Source organism: Boleophthalmus pectinirostris, unplaced genomic scaffold, assembly GCF_026225935.1.
Source record: "Boleophthalmus pectinirostris isolate CB_2022bp ecotype Guang Dong unplaced genomic scaffold, ASM2622593v1 HiC_scaffold_12, whole genome shotgun sequence".
Classification (NCBI taxonomy): domain Eukaryota; kingdom Metazoa; phylum Chordata; class Actinopteri; order Gobiiformes; family Gobiidae; genus Boleophthalmus; species Boleophthalmus pectinirostris.
This window is the reverse complement of record NW_026571018.1, coordinates 32,167,911-32,180,930: the sequence shown is the minus strand read 5'-3', so window position 1 is coordinate 32,180,930 and position 13,020 is coordinate 32,167,911. Positions and strand designations below refer to the sequence as shown.

The window sequence follows — 13,020 nt, the reverse complement described above, 5'->3', positions numbered from 1 at the left end:
GTAGTATTACATCTGTCAAGAAGGTTAAGCCTGCCCCACTCTTCCATGTATGACCATTAAAACTACATTATGCTAATTTGACTGATATGTTTGGACAGTGTGCCCTTTCACATGATATTAAACACATTGACCCGTTCCTACAGCCCTCATAAGAGACTCTAATTCCTGTTGTATTTCCTGTACGGATCGTCTCACCTGTGAACTTGACTTTATGGATTTGACTCTTGCACACACCGAACCATGGTCTCTCCTCATTAGCATATATATATATATACAGTAGTGTGGCAGGCCTCAAGTCACCTCAGGCTATGGTAAAGGCTTGTTTTAATAAGACCATATAGAGTCCCCTGCTGGCTAGAATATCTCAGGGCAGGGACCAGTACTGGGCCATGGGTCGTTTGGTACCGGACCGTGAAAGCTCAACCCCCCCCGACATACGCATCTCTAAATCAGAACTAAACTAGGACTAAACCAGGACTTAAACCAGGACTAAACCCAGGATTTAATCAGGACTAAAACCAGGTAGTAAACCAGAACTAAAACCATGACTAAACTAGGTCTAAACCCAGGTCTAAAACAGGACTAAACCAGAACTAAACCCATGACTAAACCAGGTCTAAATCTAGGTCTCAACCAGGACTAAACCAGAACTAAACCATGACTAAACCAGGTCTAAATCTAGGTCTAAACCAGAATTACAACCGTGACTAAACCAGGTCTAAACTAGAACTCAAACCATAACTAAAACAGGTCTAAACCCAGGACTAAACCAGACTAAAAACAGGATTTAATCAGGACTAAACCATGCCACGCCGTAGCAGCCCTGGTCCTCGAAATATTGTCTGATGTCAAAAGTTAACCGAGTCAATTTTTAAAAATTCATTAGCATTTATGGGCCAATTTAAAATTTCAGATTAAATGAATGTACTTGTTATAGATTAATCCAATCTACCTGAGCTTGTTTCTCCTATTAATAGTAGTCCTATAATCTCAATAATTTCACAACACATTGAATTATTTTACTTTTTATTTTTATTTAACAGTGCATAAAAGTGATCACTAAATGCAGTGATATGCAAGTAGTTACATAGCAACCCGTACTACTACTAAACAAATATACGGTAAGCCATCATATGTCCTTTAACTTGATTTTCAGCTTTTTTTTTTAACTCTTAACTTGCCTTGGTCCTACAGTGGTACAGTTTGTACAATTGAACAAAAAAAAAAAAAAAGTGAGAAGTTCACCTGTGGATTTGCAGAAAATTTCAACCAAGGTTTAACTGTCTTAAAAACGTATGAGTGAACAATAAAACTGAAGATACAAAGTTTTGTATGGATAAGTGTGTAAGCCTGAAATATCAGCTACTTGTTATGTAGCAAGACACTCAGTTTGTGAACTTTGGGACTCAGTTTTTTTCCATCCAGTCCCATAAGAACTTTCTGAATGAACTCAAATGTACGTACACATTTCTTCGGGTATTGCATGTTTAGAGTATATATGAGACCAAACAGCATGACAAAAGCTTGAACCACTGAATTTAGATTAGCCAGGACCTCTTCACCTTCCAACACATTTTTCACATCTGTCGGTGTTATGACAACTGCCATTGTCTCCTCCACCACACTGTATTCTTGCTGTACCTGCAAAACATGAGTAGATTAGCACAAAATATAATTTTCAATGCTTATTATCAGTCTGCATGTATGCATCTGTACGCATTCTAAGAACTTGCTAAAGATACTTGATATTTTAAAATGGAGGCCAGAGCACATGGCACGCATATCACATTCTACTGCGTTATTAGGCAGAGTCAAGTAAGGCTGTTGCCAGTGCTGCCCCCTATGTTAGATGGATTGACTTGGCACAGCGCATGCGCAAGACATGCTCAATGAACAAACATTCATTGGATCAATTAACTATTGTAAATTACTGTTGATTTGCTTTAGCCAATTAGATGTACGTAGAAAAATGAATACAAACAAAAGATTGAATGTGTATTGTTTAAATTGTACCAGCCAATGTGATTTTCTTTCTTTAAGCCAGTGGGAAAAAACATTGAACTTTGACTTTTTTCAGTGTGGTTTAATGGCACACTGTGGTACAATCCGTGCAAATGTCCATAGAGACAAGCAAATCCTTGTACCATTGGGTATTCTGTCATCAAAAGCACTGGCAATTTAGCTATACTGTTACAGGAAACACTAAATAAATATACTGAATTACAAAATGCATTATAACATATTCATATAACTTTGCCAATTCAGAAATCTTGATATTTTACCATTTACATTCAAACTGAAATAAGAACTGCAGCCGTCCAAGCTACCCCAGTTTCTCCTCCAATTAGCGCTGCCACTGCTGATTCAGCCAATAATATTCAAGCTGTGGGATTTCCACTAAAGCCACTGCGATCACTTTGATGTAGATTCTTCTATGTAGGAATAGACTCTCTGGACCAAATGAGGAAAAAAAAAATCTGACTTTTTTTCTTTTTTTTTTTCAAGGGTGATCGTTCGTTTTACCAGCTTGCAGGATTGTGACAAGATGTTTCGTGGTCTGCTCCCCAAGGTGACTCTGAGCTGTGGGTCCGGCCTTCATCCTCTGCAGAGCTCACACGGCCCGGGAGACGAGAGGGCCACACGAGTCTTATCCCCGGGCTTAAAGGAGGGTTCAATTAGAGGAGGAGCTCACGGTTCAAGTCAGTCAAGTTCACCCCGGTGTCACCCATGGACACAGAATTAAAGTGAAGAGAAGTGATGGAACAGGTCTAAAGTGTTGAAAAGTTTGTGATTTTTGAAGCATGAAAGGTGTGTTATGTAACTTTTCTGGAAACCCACACATGCTTGTTCCTATGGAGATATTTACAAGTCATCTCTGGGGAACTTTGTTATAAAAACCAGGACTGAATAAATGCAAGATAGAAAGCTTAGTGGTTCCAGCCCGACCCTCGACATAAACATCATTGGCAGAGTGTTCAGATCCACTGATGCACAAGTTGGAGGTGCGATTCCAGCTCCCACAGATGAATGCGGTCATTGTGTCCTTGGGCAAGACACTTAACCCACCTCATCCCCAGTGTCTGCGTAGTATGGAAAGTCCGACCTTTGTAGGGTTGTGGATCTTCTGGTTAATGGTTTTCTACGGCAAAATGTGTGTGGAAATGTCTGGCTAAATTTGCCCCATCACCAAAATGTTCACAGATTATGTCGCTCGCATTTGAACTGCACAAATGTATATATTTATGCTAATATCTACATCAGGGGTCATCAAACTAAGGCCCGTGGACCGACGACAGCTCTCCACGGCCCTTTGACCCCACCACTTGAACTGGCCCTGTGAGACAATCCTCAAAATTTGTCATGGCCTTTTTTTTTTTTTTTTTATTACTCTTTGGAAAAAAATAACAAGTCTGCATCTTATTTTGTTGATTTTTTTCCAATTAAAAAAATGACAGAATTTATATTATATTTAAATTATTATATGAAGTATTTACATTTGCCGCCGAAGTTTCGTCACTTGTGTGGGTTTTTTCGGAAGGTTCAGTGCGTGTCCTAGAAAGAAGCACACAAGATGGAAGGATCTGAGAAAGCAGGCCACTTTATTTCAGCATTTTCCACTGAGAGGGATTCAGTATTGATTACCAAGCACAACTGCCACCCCGGAACGACGCCTCTGCCCACCTCACAATGAGGGGTATCTTATACCACACATCTGACAAAACATTAACTTGTTGATTTAGCATAAAAAGAAGAAAATGAACAATAATACTGACCCGGTACACTTTATCATGGGTGGGTTCTAGAGCCCGACCGATATATCGGCTGGCCGATATTATCTGCCAATATGGGCACCTGGAGACATATCGGCTATCAGATTTGTCTGTGTCTGTGTCCGTACTGTCCCTGAACACACCACCAGAGTGACGTCACTTCACTCGCGTGTGTTTGTTTACACCCGCAGCGGTGCGCAACACTGAGATTATATGCTTTTTCAGACAATCGGTTTGAGTCTAGATTAAAAGGACATTTATTAGTGCAGACTTGTGATGTGAGGAGGAGACTGTGTGAGCGGTGAGTGTTGGAAATACATCGACTTTGAAGCTAGTTTAGGTTTTGTTAGCTGTTAGCTGCTGTAGTTCTCACACATAAACAGACTGTTTTCTATTGGTCTATTGTAAAGTGACTACATTGGCCGTATATTTGTTACTGGACCGGCATTGATATGTAAATGAGCTGTGAATAGACGTGTGAATGATCTACATTTATGCATATAATTAATAACCGCGGTGCACACGTTTTTACGGCTAAAGACTAATAGCGCTAGTTTACTAGCTAGGAGTTATGGGTCGGTCCCGATCGAAGCGGCTCTTAGTGCCGACTCTTTGAAGCGAACAACAGGAGCCTGCTTCTTATTGGGAGCCGTGTTTTCTCTTTTTCTCACTTTTTCTCTTCATGCCGCATGTAGACCCATAGTTTGACAGCAGCAGCGGCTGAAAACGAAACTTTCAGAAATCTGCGTGTGCATAGGATAAAAAAAAGTGCATATTTGGCTGCAGTTCAGGGTCATACAATTTTGTTATACAGCCGACCCGACCCCAACCCACATCACAGTCAGGAGCGATAATGTGGTGCCCAGACAAAAAAAGTTTGGTGACCCCTGATCTACATCATGAACAGATTTTTAATTACCTGGTCCCCGAAGGGTTGACCAGGTTTTGTATTCACCCTGTGTGTCTGTTTGTCTGTCCACCCACAATAATTCCACCGTTTATGGACCGATTGTCACCAAATTTGGTACATGGGTCAAGCCCCCGTGTCCGATGCTGCAAAAAAAAGTTTGGTGATGATCCGAGGTCATTTGAGGACACACGGGTCAATTGAAAAGTCATGCCATTATAAAGGATCGGCAATTTCTGAACTATTTGTGGGCTAAAATATTCACCCAATCATCACACAAGTTGGCACACACATAACCGGGGCACACTGGATGTTACAGGTTGAAACCGGTCAAGGTCACATGAAGGTCAAGGTAACCAAGGTCAAATATGCGTTTTTGGTCATAACTCCGCGAAGGATCGAGCTCGAGCAACGGGAGTGTCTCAAAATCTCAGAAAAATTATTATCTATTTATAATTCTGCGGATTGGTAGAATATTAATAGTTTTGGAGATAATCACTAATTATAACAGTTCCTTTCTCTTTCAGTGTATGGCGTTAAAATTCTAATTGGAACAAAAATAATTTCCATGTCTTCTTTTTCTGGTGATACACAACACACTGATCTACAGTCACACAACTAACATACACACAACTCATGAAAAATGACATTTTCATTACACACTAGTAAACACACATTCTCGTGTGTGACCCATATCACACAAATGTTCATGGGTCTGTGCAGATACACACATTGCATTGTGGATATAAAGATCATGTAATATGGGCTGGGCTCCTCATAAACTGTTTCTGTGGTGATGAACTGAACCACCGATGGGGACCAGGTTGCTGTCTCTGATCGCGCTTGTTTTAATTCTAGAATCAGTCTGAATGAACAAGTTACTTATGTTTTATTCATTACCATTCGTAGTAAGTAGTTCACTAACGCTTGTCGACTTTTTTGGTTAAAGATTTGGTGATGGGGCAGATTTATGAAGCTGGTGGAGAATACTTGAGACATTTGCACAGACATTTAGCCGTAGAAAACCATTAACAGGAAGTTCCATAAACCTAAAAGGCAGGATTTCCAACCATTGTGAATAAGGTCTTCTCACCCAGACTCACATCTTTGTAGTGAAGTATAGGCCAGTTTCATTATTGACAAAAGCGTGCGTTGCATACTGGGAATTATTTTGGTCAGCGGCAATAAACACTAATTCAACATGACGGACGGAGCGAGAAAGCACGTAAAGGGTATTGATCCCGGTTATTTATCCACTCTAACGGCAGAGGACCAAAGATGATTTGACCAGAAATTGGTCATAAGCATCGACGCCAAATCACCCTTTTCAACCCCTACAAAGCCTGGACCAAACCAAATTTCTGGTCAGAATCGCCAACTACCTGGCCAAATATTCACTTCGGCGATATCCACAATGACTTGGTGGAAACTCCTGGGCCATTCACAGCAGAAAAGATGAAAACCTCCAAGAGTCTCGATGCGTTGTTTAACTTGTTGGAGTCCACGGTTTGCTAGGCTCTTCTACGTTTGCTCTGCGGATGTTTGAAAGCCATTTAATTCACCGTTAGCTGTTCTTTTCACTCGGAATACGAAAAAGACATTTTTCTTCTTCCGTGCTTCTATTTGTGCATCCGATAATGCAGCAGGAATTTACCATTATCGGGGATAAATACGCGAGGTTACGCACCGTGTTTGACCGCTATCGTGTTTCTTGCCTCCGACCAAAATATTTCCCAGCATGCAACGCGGGCTTTTAATAACAATGACGTCAGCTGAAACTCTCCTGTTGAAGAAGTGTCTATTCTGACCCCATGCATTGGTATTGCAACTTTTACAGACACCGATATTGATATTCGACCAGCCCTATGAAAACACAAGTGACTCCAAAGTGGAACCAGAGCTGCTGACACGTCAACATCTATACTCACTCTTACTCAAGTTTGTGTTTTCATGCATAGGCGGGTTATTAGTGTAGTTTTCTTAGTTTGAAAAAGTCTTCCCAACTTGAGTTTTTCCTTTGTGAGTTTTATACCATTGTTTCCCTGACTTTCTTCTCCATTTCTCTTTCATCTGGCGGTGTGCACAGAAATGTAATGTGTCTGACTGACAAAGAGACGCTGACAAAAGCTATAGCGCTGCAGAAACACGGAACAACTTTAGTTCAATGCATCTTAAGGAAAGATTTCAGAGCGGGGAGTGGGAGGGACAGGTGCGCCGAGAGAAACTACCACGGCAACAAATGTCTTTCTTGTAGCTGTCACACTCTTTTGTCAACACAGCTTGGTTTCATTTTTCTTACCACAAAATGTAAAAAAAAAAAAAAAAAAAGCAGGAATAGCCCATTTTGATATGTCATGGTAGGTATCAAATACAAGTGTGTGCTTTTCTGCTTCAAAAATCAATTGAGTCATGAAATTCTTATCGCGCAAATGTGAAAATGTGTCCTCTACATTCTTTTTGTCATTTGGGGAGGTTGATCTTGAGCCTGTACTCTATGAGATGATTTATTTTTGCCATGTTTTGGTTTGATGAGAGAAGCTAGACTATTAAGAATAACCAAAGACCTTACGATGGCGATTAAAGGGTTTATATTACGCCATTTTCTGATCTATGTTAAAATGTTGTTTCTATCAAAAACATATCTGGAGTTGTGTTTTGTTTCATTCACACATGACATCACACATTCCCTGCATATTTAGACTCAGTTCTCCATTTATCTTCATTGGAACCTTGGAATTGCCAAACTGTGAACTATATAAAAAGGCAAAGACCTCGGGACCTAAATACACAATTTTCATTTAATTTATGTAATAAAATCATTAGTTTCATGTATTTGTTATTTATTTATTTATTATATGTGAGGACTATCAGAGAAGGCCAGGGCCAACACTCTAAGCAGGGACTCCAAGACTTCCCACACCCCAGACACTTCCTCCAGCTCCTCCAGGGGGACCCCAAGGTGTTTCCAGGCCAAAGCAGAGACATAGTCCTTCCAGCGTGTCCTGGGTCTTCCCCGGGGCCTCCTTCCGGTGGGACATGGGACACGGAGGCATTCAGGAGGCATCCGGAACTGATACCCGTGCCTCAGCTGTCTCCTCATGACGTGGAGGAGCAGCGCCTCTACTCCGAGCTCCTCCTGTGTGACCGAGGTCCTCATCCTATCTCTACGGGAGCACCCAGCCACTCTCCGGAGGAAACTCATTTCAACCACTTGTATCCGTGCTCTCGCCCTTTCTTTCATCTTTCCTTTATTTTTTTTAAATAATAGCACTCAGGTGTTTATAATAACCTAAAAATTAATACACGTGTTTTCCAAAATGTAAAGATATGTTGCCTACATGTTGTTTTTGAGTCAGGCATGAGTGTGGACAGCTCCGTGTTTACAGGGGCCAGGGCCCATTCCTTCGACATGCTGAGGAAGCTGAGGTCTATTTGCATGGCTGTTTTACTAGTTACACTAAAAGTTAGTGAAGTCAGTTTGATCTAAAATACTGGAGATTGCATCAGGAGCCCCAGAGGAAGATAGTTTTGGGGAAAGAGGGACGAGAAACAGAGAAGACCAGAAACATGTCACCACTTTACACCACTGGACATGCCAGTGTTTCGGTTCTCTGTGTGATCATGTCAAGCTCTGATTTGTGTTCAGTGGTGATGAGATTTTGCGCCACCCTCAGGCTGCATCAAGATGTTTCATCATGAAGTTTCTGATGTGCTGTTTTGATTTGCTAATTCAACAAGAAGTTTTCTGACTCCAATCAAACTTGTGTCTGACATGATTACAATAAATATTCTGGCTTCAGAGTTATGTCAGTTCTATTGCACTTTTGCCGATAAGTTGATTGGTGTTGTTTATTGACTCTGATAAGAATGTTATCTAAAAAATATAAGGACTGACCCAAGTTCTCCAACACCATAAAAAAGACATATACCTGCCTTGAACTTATAATCTATGACACCAGTGGATTTTATATGAAATAAATCTGTCAAATACTTCATGTCCAGTGCATGTACGTTTGTCTCTTTCATAAAAAAACATAGTGTATTTCATCAGGTCTGAACAACACATTTGCAGTATTGAATGTTTATTATACATTTATTTACAAGGAACATGTACATGGTGTTGGATTCCATGCACTTTTAGACCAGGCTCAACCAGGGATGGTGGCTCAACTGGTCCAAAGGTATTCTGTTATTTGGATCCAGAGTCAGACAGGCCTGGAGGAAGTCACTGCACTCTGCAAAAACAAACACACAAGACAAGTTTTAGAGTGTACACTTCATAGTTGCTCTTCCCACTGTGAGCGAAGTTCTTCAGTAAAAAAAATATATATTAAAGATGTGAGAAAGACTGCTGTTATTTGTGCCTTTAAGAATCACATTTCTTGTCATTTGTGCATTGTTTAAGGGTGAACTGTGTAATCTATCTTTTCAAATGGAGGTCCGACACCTTTAATGTTTTATCTAATGACATGAACACTAAATCATATTGAAATAATGTGTGTGTTTCTCTGCTCGTACCTTGGGACACACCGCTCCGACTCAAGATGGAAATGTATGGAAAACCCTTCGTGAACTCATTTGTGGCAAACGGTTTGGCACTTTTAGAGCGCAGAAGTTCATAAAGTAGCGCCCCCGTCTGCCACACTGAGGTAGGACCAGCGCAGTATCCTTCAGTCCCGAAGGCCTCAGGAGGTGCACATGCCGGTGTTCCTGAAAAACAAAGAGAAACACATAGAAATAAGTAGGGACATTGATAGACTGCATCGTGCATCTTTAGTGATATAGTATTTTAACTACTGCTGCTACTATTGCTACTTCGTTGGTTAGGAATATTACCTTTGAACCTGTAGAAGTGCCCTGATTGGTCGCCAGAGCCACAGCCAAAGTCTATGACCCTGATCCTGGGGCCAGACTCTGTGGCTTGGACCAGGAGATTTTCCATTTTGATGTCTCTATGGAAAACTCCTTTTGAGTGAAGGTCCACCAGCGCGTTTACAACCTGACGTATCAGCTCCTGCCGGACAAAAACAAGAACGTGGATTAGAAAAGTAACTGAAAGTTTTTTGCTATTTTTCTGTTTTGTTGTTGTTTAGTTTAGTTTAGGTTTTTTTTGCATACCTTAGCGTGGGCTTCTGTCAGGGGTGCATTCTTCCGATGGTAACGGAGCAGGTCTTGAGATGGGGTGGGTCTCTCCATCACCAGAATAACTTCGTGGCCTTCATCCTGGAGGTACCAGTCCAGCAGAGTCACTGAGGGGTTCCCTCCGACCGAGTGCTGATCCGGAGCAGCTCTGGTCATCAGGACCACCTCAGAGGGGACAGTGAACACCTCATTTTTAATGATCTAAAAGTGAAACATGGAAACAAAACAGATTATTACACAATCAGAGGCAAATGCAGTGTCAAATATTGATGGGGTGGTACTTGTGATTTTAGTTTAATCTGATACAGTAAAACTATGGCAAGTATCACAATATTGATCTGATTCCTATGAGTTATGATCCTAATGAGTTTTACATCCTATGACTTTTAAATGCACTAACTGAAATATAAAATATACTGAAATATGTCTTTCAAAGTTTTACCAAACATAAATAAAAACTGTGATTTGTGATACCTCTGTCAGTATTCATATTTGGTATCAGTCCATTCACCACTAATATAAAAGAGTGGTGAGTGGTGATGGTACCACACAGACTTTTTAGTGGACACTGATGTCCATTATTTGTCTGGTTATTTGATGAAACCGATATAACAATTTCAAAATCCATAAAATGTTGCAAAACTATACAAATGATGAAATATAACAACAAAAATGTCACTTACCACTAGAGTAAATGCCACGTGCTCTGCCATAATGTGTTTAATGGCCACCTGAAAATCAGACATTAGAACATCATTATATAATGGAGTAAAGTGAAAATGTGAAATTATTCATAGATATTATAGATTATATTCTGAATTTAACGTTCTCCAGAAAGAAACAACATCTCTATGGAGACTGACCCTCTACATGAAAAATCACTTACTGCACTTTAAGTCATTTTAACTTATATTAACTGTGCATTTGAAGTTTTGTAAATGATGAAAAGTGTAAATCTCTTACCGGTTGTTGGTCTGAGATTCGGACGCCAGCAAAGACAGACCCAAATCCGCCCTCTCCGAGCTGCTCATGCTCCTCGTATCTCAGCTCTAAATCACCCACTGAGTTCATTTTACAGAAAAAAAACAACATTATTATTATGATCATTCCACATGACCCATTCACACATACACAAGAGAATAAAGTGTCTTGCCCAAGAACACATTAACAGTATTAGGTTTAGTTGTAGTTATGATATATATGTTTCAGTCCTGGTTTATATATAGTTTATGTTTTGGTCCTGGTTTAGTCCTGGTCTAGTCCCGGTTTAGTGTTTACATGTAAATATACAATAGTTCTCTGTGTATTTAGCCTGTAACGTACCTCTAGGTGTAGCCACTCTCCTCAACGCTGTTCTCAGCCTCCTCTTCTCTTCGCGCCTCTTCTTTGAGGCACTCTCAGGCTCGGAGTCTGGTTTTGTGGATTCCTTATCGGTCGATTTCCTTTTTTTGGTTGTTCTGCTCACGCTTGGTTCACGGTCCAAGCTGTGAGCGATCACAGGAGTGCAGTCTGAAAATACAATTATTACTTTAGTTACAATGACAAAATGCAACAAGTGGATTTTACTTGATACAAATACAACTACTGCCTGTTGTTGATATATTTTCAGCAGTACCTTCAGTGTGGTCTGCACTCCTCTGAGGACTCTGCAGAGTCTCACCTCCAGAACCAACGGGCGACGTTTGTAAACGCAGGTTTTTTGGACTCGGGTTCAGCCCAAACCGCTGCGTCGCTGGATTTCCTTTTGAGGTTATGGAAACCACTTGGTTTGGTCTGAGAGGTGTTGGAGACCACACGACTGGACCCTAAAAATGAATGAAGATAAAAATATGTTATGTTATACAAGGATCCTATGAAGTACAAAACAAGTATCAACATAATTAGTGCTGAAGTCCTGGTTTAGCTTTTTTAGTCCTGGTTTAGTCCTGGTTTAGTCTTGGTTTAGTCTTGGTTTAGTCCTGGTTTATGGTTTAGTCTTGGTTTAGTCCTGGTTTAGTCTTGGTTTAGTCCTGGTTTAGTCCTGGTTTAGACCTGGTTTAGTCTTGGTTTAGTCCTGGTTTAGTCCTGGTTTAGTCCTGGTTTAGTCTTGGTTTAGTCTTGGTTTAGTCCTGGTTTAGTCCTGGTTTAGTCCTGGTTTAGTCTTGGTTTAGTCCTTGGTTTAGTTTAGTCCTGGTTTAGTCCTTGGTTTAGTCCTGGTTTAGTCTAGTCTTGGTTTAGTCCTTGGTTTAGTCCTGGTTTAGTCTTGGTTTAGTCCTGGTTTAGTCCTGGTTTAGTTGAGTCTCGTACCTTCTGATTTGAGCTCTGTTCTCTGAGGTCTCTTCAGTGTCTCTCCTCCCAGTGTCGATCTTTGAGAGCAGGACTTTTTGGGTTCAAAGTCAGTGTTGACTGTGTCGCTGGATTTCCGTTTCCTGTTGTGGAAAAGGCTCAATCCCGGAGTCAAGACGTGCCTGGACCCTGTGAACACATCATGTCATCGTTATTACTTGGTTACTACATGTTTATGTGCAAGTATCAAAATATACACTCATGTAAGCACAGTTAAAACCGGAAATGGGTAGTTTAATCTACATTTACTTGAGTAACTTCTTGACAAAACTCTACATCTCAGAGTAGTTTTCTGACTTTTTACTGTTACATGTGTACTTTCTGGATCAGAACTTTCTACTTGTACTTTAGTAGCAACATTTAAAGAGACAATACTCTTGTAATCTGAAAGAAAGTACAACTTGGCTCTTGAATCCTACAGGTTGGGATTGTTTCACATTCTTTAAAACTTCTTTCACAAACCTTGTAAGTTCACTTGGTTGACGTCGAAAACGTACTGTGTCCATGAAGCCATCATTGTTTGGAAATGACAAAAGGCAATGAACTAGATAAACGTGGCTGACGTGATGAGATACGTGCGTCTCCTGTGCTGTCTGAGAAGTTTTGACCTGTTGGAGAAGAGCTCTTATATATAGTGGCGCGATTATGTAAATTGGAATGTTGCCGTTAACGTGGCAACGGAGAATTTTGATGATTATGTAACCTGTATTTTGTTTTTATTTAAATTACTGTTTTTTTGTTGTTGTTTTTTTTTGTATTATACGCTCAGGTGTTTCCTTCCAGTGCATTATCAGCAGCACTAATTCATTACTAGAGCCCAAGCAACAATCTCAACAATAAAAACACTGTAAATGAAAACCTGTTGCTTGTTACAGT

The 13,020-nt window shown here is 40.4% G+C and overlaps 1 protein-coding gene across 1 annotated transcript; it reads right to left on the bottom strand.

Moving 5' to 3' along the window:
- Nucleotides 1-8,814: 8,814 nt before the first annotated feature.
- On the bottom strand, nucleotides 8,815-10,890 carry LOC129407404 (serine/threonine-protein kinase pim-2-like). The gene is made up of 6 exons (XM_055148270.1): nucleotides 10,783-10,890; nucleotides 10,503-10,550; nucleotides 9,796-10,020; nucleotides 9,514-9,691; nucleotides 9,196-9,387; nucleotides 8,815-8,912 (listed from the first exon to the last, which is right to left on the bottom strand). Exons 1-6 carry the CDS (start codon nucleotides 10,888-10,890, stop codon nucleotides 8,815-8,817), a joined length of 849 nt encoding a protein of 282 aa, XP_055004245.1.
- Between the last annotated feature and the right edge of the window lie 2,130 nt (nucleotides 10,891-13,020).